The sequence below is a fragment of the Physella acuta genome, unplaced genomic scaffold, assembly GCF_028476545.2.
Source record: "Physella acuta isolate Inbredline_101_S28 unplaced genomic scaffold, ASM2847654v3 ptg000815l, whole genome shotgun sequence".
Taxonomy (NCBI): domain Eukaryota; kingdom Metazoa; phylum Mollusca; class Gastropoda; family Physidae; genus Physella; species Physella acuta.
The window spans coordinates 37,335-59,791 of NW_026732333.1; the positions used below are offsets into that span (position 1 = coordinate 37,335).

Consider the following 22,457-nt stretch of genomic DNA (forward strand, 5'->3'; position numbering starts at 1 on the left):
GACTAGAGTCAGGTACCCATCAGAGTTGGGTGGAGTAGAGTCGGGTACCCATCAGAGCAGGGTGGAGTAGAGTCAGGTACCCATCAGAGCTGGGTGGACTTAACGTACACACACAGCGAATGACCTACCCAATACAAATCTCCCATCATTGCTTTAATTAAGTTGCCAATCCACCTTCTACTGGGAAATTTCCAACTATATTTTGTAACCTGAATGTCAAGGAAACGAATCAAGCCAAACAATAACAACACTGGCCCATCACGTTTCCACCTCGCGCTAATTAGAACAAAAAGTCAGATTTAATTAAGATAATGATCATTCTTTTTTAATTGATTGCTTTTTTAAATATTTCAAATCTAATTTCAATTAATCCAAACCTTAAACTCGATCGTGGCTCGCGTTAAGTTAGCGAGGTGGGGAAGGTGCGCTTCTACCCTCTTTAAGCCAGAAACATCTGGTGAGATTGGAGGGGATAGGGTGGAGCAGAGAGTAAGGAGTCATTAGATAAAGCCGCCCCCCCCCCCACCCAAAATACGATCGATTCCACTACTGATGTCCAGTTTTACTGACCCTGACGTCACTAGATTTACTTAATGACTTCAAACACACTAGCAGCCTATGTCATAGTTGCTTCCAACTCAATAGCCTTAAAATGTCGTCCGTAAATGTCGTCACACTCGGGGGTGGGTGGGTGCGTCCGGGCCCCTGTGAGGAGAGCCCAGGAAGTTTGACGTTACATTTGCATTTTAAATTGAGGTTTTTTTTGAAGATTTTTCTTTTCGAAATCTTTAAAAGCATTTTGTAAATGTGGGGGGAAAAATAGATAAATTTGCTCAATGTTGGACGAGTTAATTTGATATTTTAGACAGAATTGCTGGTTTAACAAAAAATGTTTTAAATATGGATATTGTGTGTGTGTGGAGATGGGGGGGGGGGGGGGGTAACTTTTTGTGACCATTCCTGTACCATCAACACATTAACCCTTACATGAAATTAACGGTAAAATCAGTTTTGTTTCATATAGACTACATAATTATAAAAATTCGCATTAGATTTCCAAGCAATTCAATCGTTTAATTAGCTTTTTCCATGCTAAGTAATTACGCTTAAAAACTATAATGTGAAAACATAATGTATTTTCATTTGTTATTTGGATCATGTCTATTTATTTATCTTAAATAAATTCAATTTGTTTTGTGGAAATATCTAAATTATAATTACCTGCTATTCCATATGTTTTTTAATCAAAGGTTTGGTTTTCTAAATAGAAAATTGGGGAGTTTTTGTTTTCTATTTTTTCCTTTTTCTCATTAAATAATATACATGTATTTAATTAGGTTGCATTCACGTGGATGCCTAAGCAATTTTGTTTTTGCTTTTCAGGGGAAACAATTGGAAATATTCTTTTTTTACTGCAATTAAAAAAAAAATTGTTTTTTCTCTTTTTTTTTTCAGGTCGAGTGGGCACTCCGCAATACATGGCGCCGGAGGTCATAGACCGGAAGCCGTACGGAAAGCCGGTAGACATGTGGGGCTGTGGGGTGCTCTTGTTTATACTGCTGGGGGGTTATCCCCCTTTTTGTGGCACCAAGGAGAGGCTGTATGAAATTATTGTCAAGGGCAATTATCCTGTGAGTTACATACCCTTGTGTGGTATTTTAGGTTTTTTCATCTTTAAGTTACGGGCATGTTTTATTTCTGTAGTAAATTAGAGACATAATTTACGTTATAGACGCTGCTATCCTTGATCTAGACTTTACTGTCAAACATCAGTTATCTGAGCAATAGTAATGGCTACACTTATTAATGGTGCATTTTTGTTTTGTTTTTATAACAATTTTGGTTAACTACAAAAGTGTTTTAAACAATTATTTTTTTTAAAAGATCAGTTTATTTTCAGTTTCCCTTCTGGGTGAAGTGTTTGATAATTAAATAGAAAAATCTATTCCTAAATATAAATGTTCTAGAACTAATTAACTTTAAAGGAAAAGCAAGAAAATAAAACTTGACTTAAGCACTTTATAAATTATTGACCGTAAGTCCCTGGTCTAGAACTAGCAAGAAAGTTAAAACTGACTTAAGCACCCTACGACTTATTGACCTTAAGTCCTGGCCTTAGAATTCACACGTAATAATTCAGTTATTTTGACGTAGGCCTACAAACAAACAAAAAAAACTTGTAATTTTGACCTACCTCTCCCCTTTACCTCCTCTCATAAACCCCGTAAATGGATTAGCTCTAAGGTTATATAAAATAAAGCGATAAAAAAGCCCATTTTTATTTTTTTTCTTAACGGATCTAATCAAGCATTGAAGATGAGCAATTTTAACAACCAAATTTGGTCTTTTTATGGAAGAAATTTTCATTATTATGATTACATCCCTTGATGTAATGCTGCAGTTTTTCTTTTAATTTTTTTCTGATAGTTTATTTTTGTGATGCAAAATGGATTAAGAATATTTTATAGCCCTAAACTAAGGTGGTAACCTTTTTAAGCCTTCAATGGCCTAGATCGTTTTATTTTTTTTTTAATTTACATTTTATTTTTTTTCTGCTCCTTAGATTAGCCTATCCTTGAATAGGAATTTTTAAATATGTTTATTGATGTTTATTTTATAAATTACAATGAACTGGCCCATAAGACTTAATCTCCATACACAATTTTTTTTGTAATAATAGAAAGGTGTTTTGTATGGTGCTTTAAACATTGATTTTTCGCTATTAAAAAAAAAAGGTATTTCTGCATGGAATTTTAAAAATAAAAATTTTCTATAATGGAAGAATGGTATTGCTTCTTCGATGAAAGACTGCTATTCCTTCATGGAGTTTTAAGCATACAAATTTTATCTTAATTAAAGAAAGGTATTGCTGTATGGAGTTTTAAAATTTAAAAAGAAAGGTATTTCTGCATAGAGTTTTAAAAATCAAAATTTGTCTTAATAAAAGAATCATATATGAGTATATAGAGTTTTAAAAATTAAAATTTGTCTTAATGAAAGAATGGTTCTTCTGTATGGGGTTTTAATCATTAAATATTGGTTGTTTTTGTTTGTTTTTTTTTCAGATGAAACCAAAGCAATGGGACCACATATCTCCAGCAGGGAGAGAACTCATGCAAAGACTCTTAGAGAAAGACCCAGAGAAGAGGATAACAGTGGAGCAAGCATTAGAGCATCCGTGGATAAAGGTGGATGGATATGGATAATGGAATTTTGTTTCTTAAGGCTGGGGGGGACTAAACAATCAATGCCCCTAGCTGGGGGGAAGTCAGATGTTTATCAGAAATACAATCTGGCATTTGTATTAAATTTCTCATCAAAATGTCAACTCCATGATTAGAAATAAAAATAAACAATCAAAATAGATTTTAACTAATACAGCTGGAATTATTAATTAGCTATTAAAATATTTTAAAATAATTATTAGTGTTGTATTGTGATAAGATTATTATTTAGATTTTAAATCATACTTTGAAACGGACAATACATTACAGTAACATAAATGTTTAATTTTGGTTTTTAAATTGCCTTTAAAAGATTGATAGTTGAGGCAATTTAGGTTAGGGAATTTCTAAATACTACATCTGTAAGAGAGGTGTTGTAGGGTTGATATGCTTAAATGGGGTCTACAGGAATACTTATCATAAGGAGTATTTATTCTTTGTTAATATTGTTTAACATGATCTCATTGTTTCCTGACACCCTTATTGTCTACAAGTACTCCACTTCTATTTTACCATCGTCATCTTTTCCTGTTCATGCTCAAGACATATAAAACAGATGAAGTAGAGTTCATCTGTTTCAGAGACCTTGACATGTGAAGGGATAGTGTGGTCAGCACTATACCCAACCGCCTTTAGTTTCCCTAACATGAGCTGGGTAGACTTAGTGACATTCTACTGACTTTAAACCCAGATTCGAACTCAGGACTTTTGGGTTAGCAGTCTAGCTTACTACCATTAGGCCACGCCTAATGTTACCATAAGATTTTTTTCAATTCTCTTTTAATATATGACTGTGTGGGGGCGATATCTTCTGGTTTTGACTTATTTATAACTTATAACTTAGTTATTTTTCTTATTTTGCTGTAGTGTAAAAAAGATGTACCAAGGAATCACCTGCATGAAACTGTAGACGAGTTGAAAAAATTTAATTCCAGGAGAAAGCTTAAAGTGAGTTGTTAAATACCTGTCTCACATACTGTCTGTATTACAATAATCACCACATTATACATTGTCATATGTAGCGTCATATTGTGTATAAATGTATATTTTAGAATGATTAATGATACCAATTTTTTTAAAATTATGTTGATTTCATAAGAAACCGTATTTACTTTTTTTTTTTATTTATCTGATTTTCAGTCTCAAAAGTTACTGTTTTAGATTAATTAAATCTAACTAATTAACCATGTGTTTGTCTACCACAGGGGGCTATTATGGCTGCTGTGGCTAGTCCGAAGTGGACAAGTTTTTACAATGACCCTTCACCCCCGGAGGATGATGATGTCACCTCAGCTGGTAAGCGCTTACTTCATACTTTACATACATGAGCACATATGCCATCCCACACATACATAGTTTACATTGTGTGCGGGATTACATGTCAGCACATACTCCATCATTCATAGATATAGGCTACACACCCTTCATATACATACTACACCTTTCATATGCATACTCCACTCATCATATACATACTCCACCCTTCATAGTCATACTCCACCCTTCATAGTCATACTCCCCCCTTCATAGTCATACTCCCCCTTCATATACATATTCCACCCTTCATATACATACTCCACCCTTCATGTACATAGCTTACATTCTGTGCTTGATTACATACACAAACACATACTGCATCTTTCAAATACAAAACGTACATTGTGCATGACTACATTCTCTTAACAACTAATTATGTTGCACAATCAGTAGTGTATATGTTTTTACAAAAGCCAACATGTATAAAAATAGTTTACCACTATCGAATTAACGTTAAGATTTTGGGTCCAGTTTATCAAATTAAAAAGCATGCAAATAAAAGAAATAACGTTTTTTAAATATTATTTTTTTCAATACATGATGTTAAAAACAATTCCGACCAATGCATGCTTTAGTATACTTCAAGAGGAATAATTCATACATTATCCACCAATAATTTATCTATTTAATGAATCGAACGCTATAGTTTTATTTGATTCACTAAGTATCTATTTAATGCCTGCATCAACATGATCATCATTATTACTTTTCCATAAATGGTTAACGGAATGTGTACGTGTATATGTGTTATTTTACCCATATTTATGAATGAAATGAAATGGATTATGGGCGATATTTGGTATTTTATCCACTTAAGTATCAATGCACTGCATGCCTAAACAGTCTAAGGGAGATAATTGTTATTATATACACAAACGATTATTAAAAGAATGCATGGGTTATAGTCTTACTTTATCCACCAAAGTAGCAATGCAAATGCATGCCTAAACATTCTAAGGGAGAATTGTTACTTTAAGCACAAATAATTAAAGAATGAAAGAATGCATGGGTTATATGCAATATGTCTTACTTTATCCACCAAAGTAGCAATGCAATGCATGCCTAAGCAGGAACTAAGGGGGACAAGTCTTGTTTTCTCTTCCACCAAGGAGCAGTGTCCCAGGTGCTTGACTCCCTTGAGGAGATCCAGCTGTTGACCGACTGCGCTCACAGCCAGCAGCACACCAACTTCCTCGACCAAGTCTTCCAAGATTCCAAACTTGTGGCCTTACTCAACGTGAGTACTGCACGTGTGTGTCCTCTCCCTTCTGTGCACATACTCACCTATACAGTAGGACATTGACTCACAGTTTCATTCAAGTGCTAGAGTATCTTTAGAGTACCGACTGCGTAGTTTTTACACAGGTAGTGTTAGTGTACTTGCAAGTTAAAGAGAATTACCTGTAATCAGAGACGTAGCGAGGGGGCGGGGGCGGGGGGTGCGGACCGCACTGGGTGACACCATTTAGAAGTGTGACACCAAGGCATAAAATAGTAAAATATATAGAGAAAAATTTGAGGGGGGGGGGGTGACACCATTAAGTGCCGCACCAGGTGACACCCGACCTCGCTACGCCACTGCCTGTAATTGTCTTTAACTTGTGAGGATACTATAACTACTGTTGTAATTACTATTTACATAAATCTCACTGCAGATACCATTTGTATTTATTTATTTTGTTAACGTGACTCCATAGTGCGGTTTGACACACGCCATATCATTTGTAACATCAAAGTTTAGCCATACACATTAATGTACATGATTAATAACAGTAGATGTACGCATTTATATGTAAGAATACAAAGTATACCAGCCTATTCAACACCTACACACTCCTGTTCATTATTTTCCCATACCCATTCACATTCTTATTTATTATTTATGTACACATTCCGATACATATGTTGACATTCCAATTAAATATATATATACACATTCTTTTTTTATGTACACATACACTTCCAAACAAATATGTACACGTTCCCAACACTTGTTGCATCCCACTCTGTGTGACCAGGGTAGTTGTATTATACGCAAAGGTAAGTAAGAAAGACAACTCAAATAAATTTAATTTCTTCAAATTCTGATGTTGCCTCCCTTAAACAACATGAATTGTTGAGGAATAATCAAATCTACTAATGAGATACACAACGCATAAACATCACTGTGCAAGTTTAATCTGCCGTACAACAATATGCACTGACATGCTATAATACAACGGATACGTTTATTTTTCTAGCTAAATCTTAGTAAAGTAACTTAATAAAAGAAAACTATGTTACCGATAGATTTATTTGTGAACGACGCATACAGCTGAAAATAATATGTAGTACTACTTATAATAGAGGTATGACCAAAGCCCTTGCTCTCCATGGGGCCGTGAATGAAAAAAAAATAATTACAATAGAAATCTTTTTTAAAAATGGCAAAAAAAAAAAAAACATTTTTTTTTAATTAATAAAAACTTTTTAAAATCCTACCATAATAGTTGATAAGCTTAGGTAATCTTCCGTGTAATTTACTTTTTAATTAAAAAATAATATTAAGTTTTACTACATCGTTAATGTCATATCCTCTTTTATTTAGACGAGAATGAGTTCACTCAGTGTTGTTGTTTTTTCTATTCTGCGCATGCGTAGACCGTTGTGTTTTTTATTTTCGTCATGGCCGAGGCTGTTGATATAATTACTTTGGTGATTTATGAAAACAAACAACGCAAAAAAAGGCGGGGAACAAAATCGATGCCGGTTTATGTTTTTATACCAACCAGTTTGATCACATTAGATGGGGGGGGGGGGGGGGAGAGGCTGAGTTGTGAGGTGTAGATTTTTTTTTTCTTTCTCTCCTTAAACTTCTACTTACAACTTTCTTTTTTATTTATTTATTTATACCGTAATCATGTAAGAAATTGTAAAGGATTAGCTGGGTTATACTTGTGAGCTTCAAAGCAACGCTTTATGAGTTGAACAACAAGAAATAGCAGAAAACTAGTTTCTATTCAGTGCTTCTTCGGTGCACGGTGCACTTGTTTTTTCCTCCACTGGAGATTGCGCCGACCTCCGAGAGAAATGCTTGACACAATATGAAGTAGGGTTAAAAACAAGTCTGGCAAAACCCAGGATTTTTTTTTTTTTTTTTTTTTTTTTTTTTTTTTTTTTTTGCAGCATCTTGCCAGAATTTCATAATCTCAAGCCAAATTTAGTCACTATTGATTAATGAGTTGTCGAGGGCTATGGGTCGCCTCCAGGATTAGGGGTTGTTCTGTAATGTTGGCCTTTGTAGGCTTTGATGTGGTTGTGTTATAATATATTTTTTTCAGTTGTGTTTAATTTTCTGGTTTTATTGTCTTATTATTCCTTAGTATATAATATTTCACAAACTATTATGAATTGAAAACGATTTTTTTTAATTTCATATCTTTCATTTAGCCTAGCCGTAACCTTCACCAAGATGTGAAAAATTCCTTAGCCTTAATCTAGACCCGTATCCTAATCTGGATCCTTTCCCTAGTTGTGAAGGTCCTACTCTCCGAAGTCTAGCCCTGAACTTGATCCATACCTTAACCTTGGTCATTACCCTAGGCGTGAAGGTCGGACTATTCAAAGCATATCCCTAACTTTGCCCCTTGCCCTAACCTTGACCTTTGTTCTAACCTTGACCCTTGTCCTAACCGTGACCCTTACCCTAGGTGTGAAGAGGTCACACTCTCCAAAGCCTAGCACCAGATGTTTGAACAATTCAACTTCAGTACACCGTGGTATGTATGCCAGGCAAGAAATTAAAAACTCGTTAAAATTGACTTCTGCGTCTAGTTGTCGCGCTCGGCTGAGTTGTACATGTAGTTTGACGTCTGCCTGGGATAGGGTAGCCGTTTTATGTTGTTTTTTTTATCTTCACTGACAGGTGAGCGCCTACTCTTCAAGTCTAGTGCTGTGGTTTTAGTGAGAGGGGCGCGGCGCTTTTGGCTCATTTGTATTCCTCCATTTTAGTATGGGTTTTCAAAGTTTATGTAATAAGGACTGTGTACAATAGGAGTAGATTATTGAAGTCTATCAGCAATTTTCAATTTTTACATGGATGAAAAAAAATCCAGATCTGTTATTTATTGGCTTTATGCTTTTTTAAACTAATTTTTTTGTGAGAATTTTTTTAAGGGATCTGTCCACTAATAATACGTTTTGTTGTAAATGTAGTTATTTGTGCATTTTGGGAGTGTTGTGAGCCTGTATATGTTTATATCTGACATAAAATGTGACACATACATAAACTAGAGAAAAAAAAACAGATACCCACTGATGACTTAATTTTACGTATAGCTCCATTTGTTTGAGATCTCTGTCTAGTGGCGAACCTATGTTCATTTAAAATACCGTGTGAGGTATCACTACCTGATCACACGATGAGTCACGGGATCTGATCTTCAATGTGTCTGTGAGGGTGGGAGGGTTAGAATGACTCACTTGCCTAGGTAAATATTACTTTTATCTTTAACAAGATGTATAGAGTTCAGTTTTCGATGACTGATCAATAATGAGTTATAAACATTGGGTGATTGCATTATAGAACAGTGGTCGGCAACCTTTTGAAGCGGAAGAGCCAAAAGGTACAATTTTCAAAAATTTCCCTGGTTTTAAAGAGCCACTAACAATTTTTTATTTCAAATATTTTATTTTTTTATTAAGATTATTAGTATTTGTTAAGGAGCTGAAGAGCCGCATCTTGATATCAAAAGAGCCGCATGCGGCTCGCGAGCCGCAGGTTGCCGACCCCTGTTATAGAATCATAACTATAGTGAATCTTGATAAAAGAAGATAATGTAACCCATGATGATTATATGTATAGCAGCGCAGTTGCTTTGCTAATGAGTATTTAAAGAAGTTGGTTCAGTATTTTTACAGCCTTGATTGTTTTCAGTCTGTTAAGATGTAATAACAGGTCATAATTTTCGCGCCCGTATGTGAGGTGGCGATCCACCGAAGGTCATTGTGATGACGCCTTCTAGGCCAGTGTGACCCCCCTACTCAGATCGATGGCGCCCTCTAGGTCATTGTGATGACGCCCCCTATGTCAGTGTGATGGCGCCCTCTAGTCAGTGTGATGGAGCCATTTGGGTCAGTGTGGTGGCGCCCCTTAGGTCATTGTAATTGTGCTCCATAGTCAATGTGATAGCGCCTTCTAGGTCAGTGTTATAGCGCCCCCTAGGTCAGTCTAATGGCGCCCCCAGGTCAGTGTGACGGCGCCCTCTAAGTCAACGGACTGGCGCCCCCTAGTCAGTGAGACTCACTCACAGGTCACTGAACTGGTTTTATGTGACCATCCCTAAACCCACTCACGGCTTGCACTTTGGTCTAGACTGTTCCGTCTGCTAAGATCTAATGAGCCAAAGGTATTTATATGATCAACTAATTATCTTGTCATGTCTAGACACCTCATTAGCAACAACAACAAAAAATTTACCTTCGGCATCTATGTATGTTACCCCTACCTCCGCTCTACTTCTCTGTTCTCCCGTTGGGTCGTATCGAATTTATCTTTAACTGGTATCGATATCTTGATCCTAGACTTGTAGTGATATCCAGTCACATTATCGTATTTGTATTTACCGCCGTACTCAGTTTCAGTATCGATTCTACTGTCAGTGCAGTACCCGGTATCGCCCGCCCCTACCTGAGATATTTATTACCGCTACAGAAAATCGGGTGAAATATTTTCATGTGTGGTAAAAAAAAATGGGTTGCTTGTCTACGCTTGTATTTTGTGTATTAAAAAAAATTGTGGACCCAGTTCTGTCTTTTTTTTTTTCAAAGAAGAAGATGAAAAACATTTTTTTACGTCAGGTGGGTAGATCAGATTCATAAAAGAAGGTTAAAATGTATTTTTAACGGGGATTCCCGTGTATTTAATTAGTAGTATTTTTTTCTTCTCTCCCTTTCCTTGAGGAATGTTGTGTTTATCCCAGTCCTCTCCCCTTTGGCGCGCGTGTGTGTGTGTTTTGTCAGTGTGTTCAACGAGGATTCATTACACGTCTAGGAGTTTGAAAGTGTGTTGTACCTACGTGCGGACACGGTTGTACATTGTTGGAATAAGTGTGTTGTGTTTTCTGGATGTAGGTTCTTAGTTACATTTATTGTGTTTTTGTTTTGATTTGTTTTGTTTAGGAGAGTACTTAAGGCTTGACTCAACGTACGGGAATTTTATTTTTTTGTGTTGTCTGTTGCGTGATGTCGTAGTGTTAGTAAACAGAGACGCTTCTGTGGTGTGGTGTGTGTGGGGGTGATGCCTTGTGTGTTTGTGTAGCACCTGTAACAACATCGAGCGGTCAAGTTTTTATTCATTTAAATATTTTAACGGCGCGCCTGGTGGTTTGGGTTTAGAGCGCGAGGTGTCTTGTTAATTTTTCGACAGTTAAGGTAGTGTTTCTAGTGATTTTCTCGAATGGTTTCTGTGTTTTACCGAAGGGTTTTCCGTGTTTTACCGAGCTTACTTTAGCTTTTCTGTGTTACCTCGAGTTTACCCTAGGTTTTCTGTGTTTTACCTCGAGCTTACTTTAGCTTTTATGTGTTACCTCGAGTTTACCCTAGGTTTTCTGTGTTTTACCTCGAACTCGAGTTTACCCTAGGTTTTCTGTATTTTACCTCGAGTTTACCCTAGGTTTTCTGTATTTTACCTCGAGTTTACTATAGGTTTTCTGTGTTTTATACCATGAGTTTGTGTGTCTTTATACGCTTATCTTATTTAGATCTAGATTTTGTTTCCGTGTAAGCACTATGCCATTTTGCGTCGGCCCTCCCCCTTCCTGTCATTTAGTTTTTTATTATTCGTTGATGTTTCATGCCCTCATTTGTGTGCCACATTGTGTTTGAAATAAATTTTATTTAGATTTAGTTTTAGGCTACATCATATTATCTGTCTCTACGTAAATTCACGGAGGCCAGAAAGTATACTTATTTGTTTTAACCGTTTAGGTACCTTTAATCTCTAAACACTTTTATCATACAAAATGGCATAGTTCAGTTAATAGTGTAGTCTAACTTGCGTGTTCTGTGTAGTCAGTCCACCGTGACTGCGAGTACTGTAGGGGCTAACTGAACATCTCATAACCCTGTTGGCTCCCCGCTTTTCTCAACGGCTGCTAAAGACATTAGTCAGATGTACAAATATATTCACTGGATAAGGCGAGCGGTGAGGGGGGGGGGGGGGGGGGGCTCTCGAGGGTAGGTTGTAATCGGATGTTTTTTTTTACCACAATGTGCCCAGTGGCTAGAAAATTATGTTAACTACTAAATTGCCTAAAGAATATATATTAGAAGCAGATGTCTAAGTCTAAGCTGATATGTAAATGGAAAAATATGAAATAATTACATTGTACTTCACATACAAGTAAACAAGCATGTTTGTTCAGTGCATCAAGGCCCATATATATATATATATATATATATATATATATATATATATATATATATATATATATATATATATATATATATATGACACGCGTACTAAGTAAGTTATATTTCGTTTACCTTTATCCTGAGTATTGGGTTCAGTGGAAATTAAGGCTAACAACCACAGTTAATCGTGCTGAAAGGAACCATGAATTCCTGTTGTGTGTGTACACTGTTGTGCTCAACGTAATATTTCGTTGTCTGGAAATTACATTCCGTAGTTGCCTTTGTTTTCTACTATTTTTATCCAGGCTGAGTTCCTATTCTCTTGTTCATTTTGTTTCGTTATGAACCGTTCTTCAATCATCCTCTCCCAATCATTCTGCCTGTATCTTCCACACTGCCTCCTCTGCTTGTATCATCTTTATTGATTTCTCTGCTTGTATCCTCTACACACCTATCATGTTTGTATCCTACCCACGCCCCCTTCTGTACCATCCCTACGCTCCCCTCTGTAAATAACCCACGTCCCAAATGATAGCTCTAATTATTCCGTTCTATTACTTCAACAAGACATTATCATTGTTATTTTTCTTAACGTTTATTTGGCAAGTCTCTTTGTGAATATAAATAATTGTCACAAATTGGAAATATAAGTTTCACATAGTCTATTATAACTACATAAATAGTGTACATATACAGACACAATTTAACATAGATTATCATAACTACATAAATATTTTACATTCACGAATTAAGTTTAACAGACTAATGTAACTACATAAATATTTTACATACACGAATAAGGTTTTAGCATACATTAATTTAACTGCATATACATTTTATTTACGCGAATAAAGTTTAACAGTAATATAACTTCATAAATAGTTTACATGCACATATATTATGTTGAAGCGGCAACAATCGTCCTACATTGAATTTTAACTTTGCTAAAACAGTCATAGTATTGCTAGTTGTTGTGTTGTTGTTGTTGGTAGTGTTTTTTTTTTGTTTTTTTTTTTTTGTTTTGTTTTTTTTTGTAAAATATTTATTAAGAAAACCTAATAGCCGTCATCATTAATACAACAGTTGCATGTTACGTCACATATTATCCAACCCACAATCCTAAACATAAAACATCTTCGTTTTCCTTTCAACAAAAAAAACTGTTTATCACATTCTCCTTGATGTCGCGCGTATAAAAACATTGAAATAAAACCTAAACAAGCTGGCTAGCGCCATCGTATCCCGCCTTGTATCAGCACTGTTGTTGTATCGGTGTGGTAAAGAGGCACTTTCCCTTATCCTCCGTACTTAACCTAACAGCTCGCCCCATTCGTGTCGCCCTCACCTCGACGCCTCAGTTTTGTTGCTCACACATTGTAAACACCGCGAGGTGTGCGCTTTAAGGTGAGTAAATATTTGTAGTTCTGGCAAGATGGGGTGGCGCTTTTTACATCCTTATACCCACTCTCTCTCTCCCTCTCCCTCTCTCTCTCTCTTTCTCTCTCTCTGCTCTCTCAATCTCTCCTTGTCTTTATATTTCCTTTTTTTTTTCTCACTCTCCATATCTACTCTCTTAAATTTTGTATCAATAGCTATGTAATAAATATCGCGTTCATCGCGTTCTCCCTTTATTTAACCTTAGTGCCGCACATTCTTTTAACCTATCTTTTTTTATTTAAGATATAGATTCTATATCCACTTCCTTTTTTATTCATTTTACGATTATCGTATTATCTGTCTCTTTATATCGTGAATTATTTCACTAGATCTTCACATTTAATTATCTATAGTAATCGATTGGGTGATGAATGTATTAAAAATAGTTTCTTCCCTCTTTCCACAAATAAAACTGCGTTGATTTTTTGAACAAGTTGTTTATAAATAAGATTTTTAAATAGCCACGAAAGATAACTCTGAAGACTTGGTGCCAGGGTTCTGGGTTTAAACCTGATAACGTCCCGTGGTTATCTGCCTGTATGAGGTTTAGGGGGGGGGGGGGTTAACCCGTTTTTATGGACGTGGGCGAGTGTCTATGTCTGGACGACTGTCTATGTTTGAGTCTAGGAAATACGTGTATTACGTATTAACACGTTATGCGCCATATAGGTCGTTACTCTGATTTCAGCCTGCTTTTCTTTTTGGTTTTGCTTCCATAGCCTTTGTCCAACCAAGAACAAACTACTGTTTCTGTCTAGGATAGAGGCTATATCTAGAATTGGAGCAATTGTCTAACTCTACTTTGTGTCTAGGAATGGGTCAACTGTTAGTATTTAGGATTCGGGCAACTGTCTATTTGTCTAAGAATGCGGCAACTGTGTGTATCTATAACTGAAGTAACTGTATGTGTCTCTGGATTGAACAACTATCCACACTTGTCTTGATTACTTTAGCTACTGTTGACCTAATCGTGTAATGTATCCATCTTTATATTTATAAAAAAAACATCGCGTACTTGGGATCCCACAGATAGTCAATATCGTGAGTACTCTATGTAGTGCTAGACTCACCCATCTCGCCACACCTGAGATTCGTGTCTGATAACATCTGTTACACCTGTCGGGTACATATTGCGCCTATTTATCTCGACGTGAGCACTCGACGCAGATACTTTCTACAACGTCGTGCAATGTAAAGGCATGTTTTCGTATTTTTATTACAATTCAATCATTTTCTTAACCAAAAAAAAATATATATTACTAAACCTAGTGTTTCACTATAGGAAGTGATTTTAATTGGATTTCATTAAATTGTACGTACCAGTTTTTGAGATAATGAATTATCATTAGTTACCTATTTCTCTTTACGCAACAGCAGGTTTTTTTTATTATCAACTACAAAGTATATATATATATGTATATATATATATATATATATATATATATATATATATATATATATATATATATACTGAGCTATGTGGTTGTCTCCGTGTATTCAATAAACGGGATATCTGGTTGCCCCAGTGTATTCAGTAACCGGGCTATGTGGTAGTCCCAGTGTATTCAATAAACGGGCTATGTGGTTGTCCCAGTGTATTCAGTAACCGGGCTATGTGGTAGTCCCAGTGTATTCAATAAACGGGCTATGTGGTTGTCCCAGTGTATTCAGTAACCGGGCTATGTGGTAGTCTCAGTGTATTCAATAAACGGGCTATGTGGTAGTCCCAGTGTATTCAATAAACGGGCTATGTGGTTGTCTCCGTGTATTCAATAAACGGGCTATGTGGTTGTCCCAGTGTATTCAGTAACCGGGCTATGTGGTAGTCTCAGTGTATTCAATAAACGGGCTATGTGGTAGTTCCAGTGTATTCAATAAACGGGCTATGTGGTTGTCCCAGTGTATTCAGTAACCGGGCAATGTGGTTGTCCCCGTGTATTCAATAACCGGGCAATGTGGTTGTCCCAGTGTATTCAATAACTTGGGCTGGACAGTCGATCGTGCTGTAGGTGTTTTAGATCTCTTCTAATGACATTATGTTAATTGTGTAGCTAGATGGCATTGTCTCGTAATTCTAAACGTATGTTTTTTTAATTATCTGTACACACCAATCAGATCACAGTTCCCAAAGTTTATACGTCACATACAATAATTATCCTTGAAGATCCCGATAAAAATCATTAACCTAATTATAATTAAAAAACCGATGCTTATGAAGACAGTAGCATGAATTCATTACTCCCTTGTCTGTTATATTTTCAAAACATTTTTGCGATTGAATCTGTTCTATCTATTCTTAAGCACGCTCGCATTAGACATCAGGACTTGAACCCAATACATTCGCCGCCGCTAGCTGGGACTCTACGTACTTATAGGGCCCCTTGAGCAACACTTAATAACTATTCGTATAGAACCCCAGTCCTTGATCAAGACAATACCCTCTGGTACTACAGAACTGTATTTCCTTAAGAGCACCACTGCACGATAATAGTGCGGTCGCTCACCACGCATCTGAATGAGAACCATAAAAGTACTCGTCTATTAGCATGGCGTTCAAGTATGACGAAATTGACTGGTTAATTTGCGTGTGCTTTAAAATTGATAGGATTGACGTTAAATCTTTTTTTGCAATAGTGGTATTTTTTCATATCTGATTTTGTATACAAAAAATGTGTAGTTTACTATTTAACATCCTGTTCGTGATTTTGCCTAGTGACAATACACAACCTTTGTCCTACCAACTGATGCTTTGGTTTACAACTACTCTTCCCTACTCACCGTTTTATCGAATGAACATTTTTTTGGAAAAAAATATCTTTAAAAAATGCTACCAACGAACATAATTTCATTAACTTGTTTTTCGTGTACTGACTCAAGAACCGTAACCATTGTCTAGGTTTGTTGAACTGTTTGTAGGGGGGAGGGTTATTTTTAACCTTCTTTAATAACCAAAAAGCGACACAATATGTCTTGGATATCCTATGTGGATGGAAAGACAGAGAGATATAGTGTTGGAGAATATATGTATCTAAATCCCAGAACTATGGACCGGAGTGGCCAAGCGGTAGAGCGCTAGTCAATTCAGTGGAAGGTCCCTGAGTCCACTCAGCTCTGATGGGTACCTAACCCACGTTAGGGAAAGAAAACGCGGCTGTGCATAGTGCTAACGACATGATCCCCTCCATATGCCAGATGAACAGATAAACTCTGACATGATCCCCTCCATATGCCAGATGAACAGATAAACTCTACTTCATCTACTCATAGTGTCTTAGGCTCAAACGGGGAAAAGATTATGATGAAATTCCAGAGCTAGTAAAACGACCGCTGAAATAATGAACACCTCGTTAAATTGTGTTTGTTTACTAACTGGATTATCCATCGAGTGGATTATAACCCTGGCCCGGGTCCTACCTGTTAAGGTCAGGCTCTACGGCCAGCTTGAGAGAAATGTCAAGAGATAGACGCCTCATTGACAAGTGGGTTGACACGGCTAGACTCGCATGACGCGTCCTTGTTATCTTGTGTCAATAGATGTGTCGGAGAGTATGGGTTCAAAAGGTCAAAGGTCGCCGCCGTTTGTGACGTTAATGGTCTTAGACATGGCTCTGTTATTTTCTTATACTGTTGTAAGATGGGGGTCTGGGAGGGGGGGGGGGGGTGATGATATAAAAACCTTGTGAAGGAGGTCGTCTGCTAAAATGAGCTATAATTTTATATTATGTGGCAAATGTATATTTTCTTTAATATTCTTGTATGATGTTGTTGTTGCCAATGCTAAATATCTGTTATTTGGTTGAGCTGCTTTTATCCTCCATGATTTGTGCTTTGCAGCTTTTTATTTTCGTTGTTTTGTTTTGTTGTGTTGTTATTTCAATTTATTTGTTTGAAATCTGATAATGGAAGCATTAATTGCATTTAGAAGTTAATCAGCTTCAAATAATATGATTGTTATTTGTTGATATAAAGAGAAGTGTTTTATCTTTGGCACGAAGCCATGCCATTCTGCTTGATAATTACCTGAGTGCATTGTGTTGTCATTTAGCTACATTTATGTTTTTTTGAAGTTTTGGGAAAAAGCTATACATTTGTAAGCAGTTTTTGGAAAAGTCTACATTCATATAAGTGTTGGCAAAAGTCTACATTTCTAGAAGTTTTGGCAAAATTATACATTCCTATAAGTTTTGGCAAAAATTATACATTTCTAGACGTTTTGGCAAAATTATACATTTCTAGAAGTTTTGGCAAAATTGTAGATTCGTAAGAGCTTTCGGAAAAGTCCACATTCTCTGAATTTTCGAGCCGAGTAGGCTATACGTTCCCAACATTTCCTTCGTTTGTAAATAGAATGTTTGTGAAATTGTTCGTTTTAACTGGTTTTAGTGAGAATGCTGTTGCCCGTTGTTTTGTAAAATGATTAACCTTTGTCAACTTGCTTGTGTGGCATGCTATTCTTTCAAACATCGAAGAAAGTATACACCATGAAAAAATAATTTATTGTTTAGGATAGAAAAAGCATTGTAAATTCAGGTTTAATTTTATGTGAAATCTCTCATCTTTTGGTACCATTTTACTTCCGTCGAAGACCTTCACTGGAAATATTAGTTCTTTAGTTCGGTTGTTGATGAGTAAAGTATCTGTATTAATACCGGACAAGCATAGACACTTATTATTGCTTAAAGGGAATCATCATTCCTAAACAGACACAGACACTCGTTTTTGCTTAAAAGGAATCATCAATTCTAAAGAGGCAGAGACGCTTGCTTTCGCTGAAAGGGAATCAGTGAAATATTCGGCAGTTATTCCCTCCAGGATTTATTCTAATGATTATACCTTAACATTCGGCTTAATGAACCACACACCTTGGGAGAACCTGAAACAATGTAGAAGGTCTTTGACTGCTGGATTACTGAAACACAAGAAACCGGCCAGGCGTGGGGCTGGCCAGGTGTGAGAGATGAACGTTGAGCAAACCAACAGTCTCCTACATCAGGTCTACTCGCTCTTGTGGTTTATGGGACCTGGGTTCACGGTGAGTTGACCTCTTTTCTTCTAGACGTGACCTTGACCTACATTACACGCAATGCGGCCTTGACCTACTTTACACTCGATGTGACCTTGGTCTATATTAGTTGTGAAATTGGTCAGCGTTTGCTCACTAACCTGTTGTCTAATTAAATTAATCTGCAGCAGGTGAAAGTTTTGTATAACTAGATTTTCAATACTCAATTCGTTATCAAATGTTTCATCAGCTTCACTTATTACCAACCATATTTTCCTCTCATATAAAAAATGTAACTAAGTGTATGTGCCACTATTCATTAAGAAAAAAATTAATAGGTTATTTTAAACTACTATGGCTACTTAATATAGGTATATATTAAGTTAGTTTAAATATAGTATGCTAATATAATTTTGAATATTCAAATAAGGTTTTTTTATCAATTGTGCTTACATATTTTCCTGTTGTGTAGTTTATTTTCTATGTGCATGAATTATTGTAAAAACTAACAGCTTACGATTTCCATTCAGACAAGACTCTAACGGTACCTCAAATGATTCGTCTTGTTTAGCTCATGTAGACTGTCGATGTATAACTATCTGTTCAACGACACGACATAAGCTATCTGTAAAACGACACGACTTAAAATTATCTGTATAACGGTACGACATACAAGTGTCTGTACACCATATAACCATCTGTACAATGACACGACCCTGGCCATGCCACTAATACACGAGAACGCTGATGCATGATTGTCGACTCTACGAGTGTCACACACACATCAACTTCTGGCACCGTTTTACCTCGTTTCGTTCTCGCGCATGATTCATGTGTGTATGGAGGTGGAGGGGGCGGGTGGTTTTCTTCATACTTTTCGTTTATGTGATTTTGTTCTACTTTTTTTTTACGAATATCATTTTTATAACAGTAATAGTATGTATCAGCATTGTTACTGATAGTTTTACTGATGTCAAAACTTTGTGAAATTTGAATTGAAGACCTAATTCCAACTTCTCTACGTCAGAGGCGTAGCGGGGGAAGGGGTACATATGTCCCCGGGCGCCGACCCCAGGGCGCCAAAATAAGCTAATTTTGGCTGATATTTTGAATTATAAATATAACAAAATATAGGGGGGCGCCAAATTGAAAGTTTGTCCCCGGGCGCCGGTAGGGGTCGCAACGCCTCTGCTCTACGTGATTATCTCAAAACGTAAGATGCTTATTTAACCTGTTGTTTTGTCTACATTAAAAAATAAAAAACAAAAAAAAAACTAATTTGTTATTAGAGTGCAACAAGTGAATACAGACAGTACGTTTCTATTGGATGTTTAGCGTCACGTGACCGCACGCCACGTCACTGAGTCGACACGACTTTCCACTTCTGGTTATTGCTGTACAGAAAGTTACCAGATCCACAGACCTTACTTAAATGATCCCTGGTTTAAATGTTGTGTTCTTTCTTTCACCGCTTGATTGTTTGTAGAAGTCAAAGGCCACCTTGCTTTTTTTTCTTTATCTTCTTCACTACAAAAAAATACGCATTTCTTGAAAACCGTGTATGGAATAATTTTCCAGAGTCGTACAAAGATATGGTTTGTTTCTGTAGTTGAAGAGTTGGTTTTTTTTTATTATTCCCTGGTGATTATTGTTTAATCAGCTCATTAAGCTACTTCTACATATTTTTTTCTTTAATTTCACCCTGTAGTATTTTCATGCTGGGGTTCCTTACAAAGTGAACAAGTAAGAAGTATGTTTTAAATTTAAATGCAAGTTTTAATTTACTTTACTGACAAGGCCATTCTTTATCAGAATGTTATTTTTTATTTGGCTAAGTTGTACACGTTCATAAATAATAGTTTACGATGTAATTATTTTGTTTTAATAAATAAGTTTGGTTTGACATCAAACAGGCTAAAGTTATTTTAATTAATTTATTTTTTTATATTAAAAAAAGCAAATAATAACAATATGCAAGTTGGGGTTTATTTTGCCCGTTTAACTGTCCATTGTCTAGTAATGTGACCGATCCTTAATGAGTCACGTGACCGAGTGCCCGAAAAACTTTAATTAGTAACCTAAATTCTAGACGTCCACGCCAAAACATGCAACTAACGTCCCCTATATCCCATCCGCCATTACCCATACACCCTTAAAGAACTGACGAACCAAGGGAAATAACCCACTAAGTCAAGTCTTCTTTGATAACTGTGCGAGTTACGTGAGAGAAACCATATGACCAGTAGCACCATTAACCAAATGGCTTTGTACACAAACGTGTTCCTGTTATATAAAAGTCGATAGTGTTGATACGTCTAAAACAAATATTTGCATTAGGAATGAATATTTCAATACGTAAGGTTCACACAAGTTTCTACCAGGACTTATATATAAGCTGACATAGTATGGGTGGCGTGGTCGAATGGCAGAGCTTATGATATCTTACCCGAAGGTTCCTTTGGCTCAAGTCGGTCAGACATTCTTTAGTCTAATTAGCTGATAGGTACCCGACTAAAGTTAAGGAAACAAAGGCGGCTGTTCATAATGTTGACCACACTGTCCCTCTGTATGCCTACGTCATTTAAACAGATAAACGCTACTTCATCTGCCTGCTGCCTTATGTGTCTTGGGCACGAACGGGAAAAAATGTGATATCGGCTAATAAATATTTTTTTTTAATTGTAATAGTTGACTTTTAATAAAAAATTGAATACACAAGTGTGCGAGTGTGTGTGTGTGCATGCATGTGTATGTGCTTGTGTGTAACAAATTATTCTGTATGGGCGTACCCATAAAAAGTAAAAGCTCTATATAAATTCTATTTCATTCAAAGAGAGGCCTGGTAGAAACAGTGACCTTTACCGTAACACAACACAATGAAGTAATCAAGAAGTTTTTTTTTAACGATATAATCATTGCTGTTGCTTGGTATCAATTTCCCCTGCACCATCCATCACCCCTGTCTCATTAATTAATCCAGCCCATTACCCCACGAGGCATCCACTTCCGATTTGTAATTTTCGTTTCGCTTCATTTCGCCTGGGACTTTTTTTTAATGCAGCACCAAAAGCGCTTCTGCAGTGCTTTTTATTTTGTATCCATCCAACGCCTACACGTAAAGGATATAGATTGGTGCACACATTTGACAAAATATTGTATAAAAAAAATATATTACTTCAATAAACGAAACTTTTAGATAAATTAATAAATAGATAGATAGATAGATAGATAGATAGATAGATAGATAGATAGATAGATAGATAGATAGATAGATAGATAGATAGATAGATAGATAGATAGATAGATAGATAGATAGATAGATAGATAGATAGATAGATAGATAGATAGATAGATAGATAGATAGATAGATAGATAGATAGGTAGGTAGGTAGGTAGGTAGGTAGGTAGGTAGGTAGGTAGGTAGGTAGGTAGGTAGGTAGGTAGGTAGGTAGGTAGGTAGGTAGGTAGATAGATAGATAGATAGATACATAGATACATAGATACATAGATAGATACATAGATAGATAGGTAGGTAGGTAGGTAGGTAGGTAGGTAGGTAGGTAGGTAGGTAGGTAGGTAGGTAGATAGATAGATAGATAGATAGATAGGTAGGTAGGTAGGTAGGTAGGTAGGTAGGTAGGTAGATATATTTATGACCAATGGATGGATGGACAGATTCACACTGTATATATATATATATATATATATATATATATATATATATATATATATATATATATATATATATATATATTAGTGTAAAGTTGAGGTGCTCTTATAACCTGTAATGTAATTTTGCTTGATTTATTTGCTGTTCACCCCCCTTCCCCCTAAATCAAACGTGATGTTTTTTTAAAGATAGCCTCCAATTATCCTCCACTCCCAAACGTTTCTCGAGTACCCCGACAAGACAGAGAACTCTAGAGCCAGCACCGATGTTCGGTAATCTCTAACCGAATGACCAACGCCTCCTACCCGCCGACCCTCCATTACGGCGGTATAATTTATTGTGGTCGGTCTGGGCCACAAGACGATGCGCGGACCTCCGAGTAGAAATGGGATGTTTAATCAATGCAGGAATCATT

The 22,457-nt window shown here is 36.3% G+C and overlaps 1 protein-coding gene across 5 annotated transcripts in view; it reads left to right on the top strand.

The window, feature by feature from the left end:
• LOC131951600 (peripheral plasma membrane protein CASK) overlaps nucleotides 1-22,457 on the top strand; it is a 208,316-nt gene that overhangs the window by 23,618 nt on the left and 162,241 nt on the right. For all 5 annotated transcript variants that reach the window (XM_059313923.1, XM_059313922.1, XM_059313925.1 and 2 more), the window contains exons 4-8: nucleotides 1,456-1,631; nucleotides 3,066-3,188; nucleotides 4,092-4,172; nucleotides 4,430-4,520; nucleotides 5,654-5,778. In XM_059313923.1, the coding sequence (XP_059169906.1) occupies nucleotides 1,456-1,631; nucleotides 3,066-3,188; nucleotides 4,092-4,172; nucleotides 4,430-4,520; nucleotides 5,654-5,778 (596 nt within the window). The remainder of the gene's footprint in view (nucleotides 1-1,455; nucleotides 1,632-3,065; nucleotides 3,189-4,091; nucleotides 4,173-4,429; nucleotides 4,521-5,653; nucleotides 5,779-22,457) is intronic.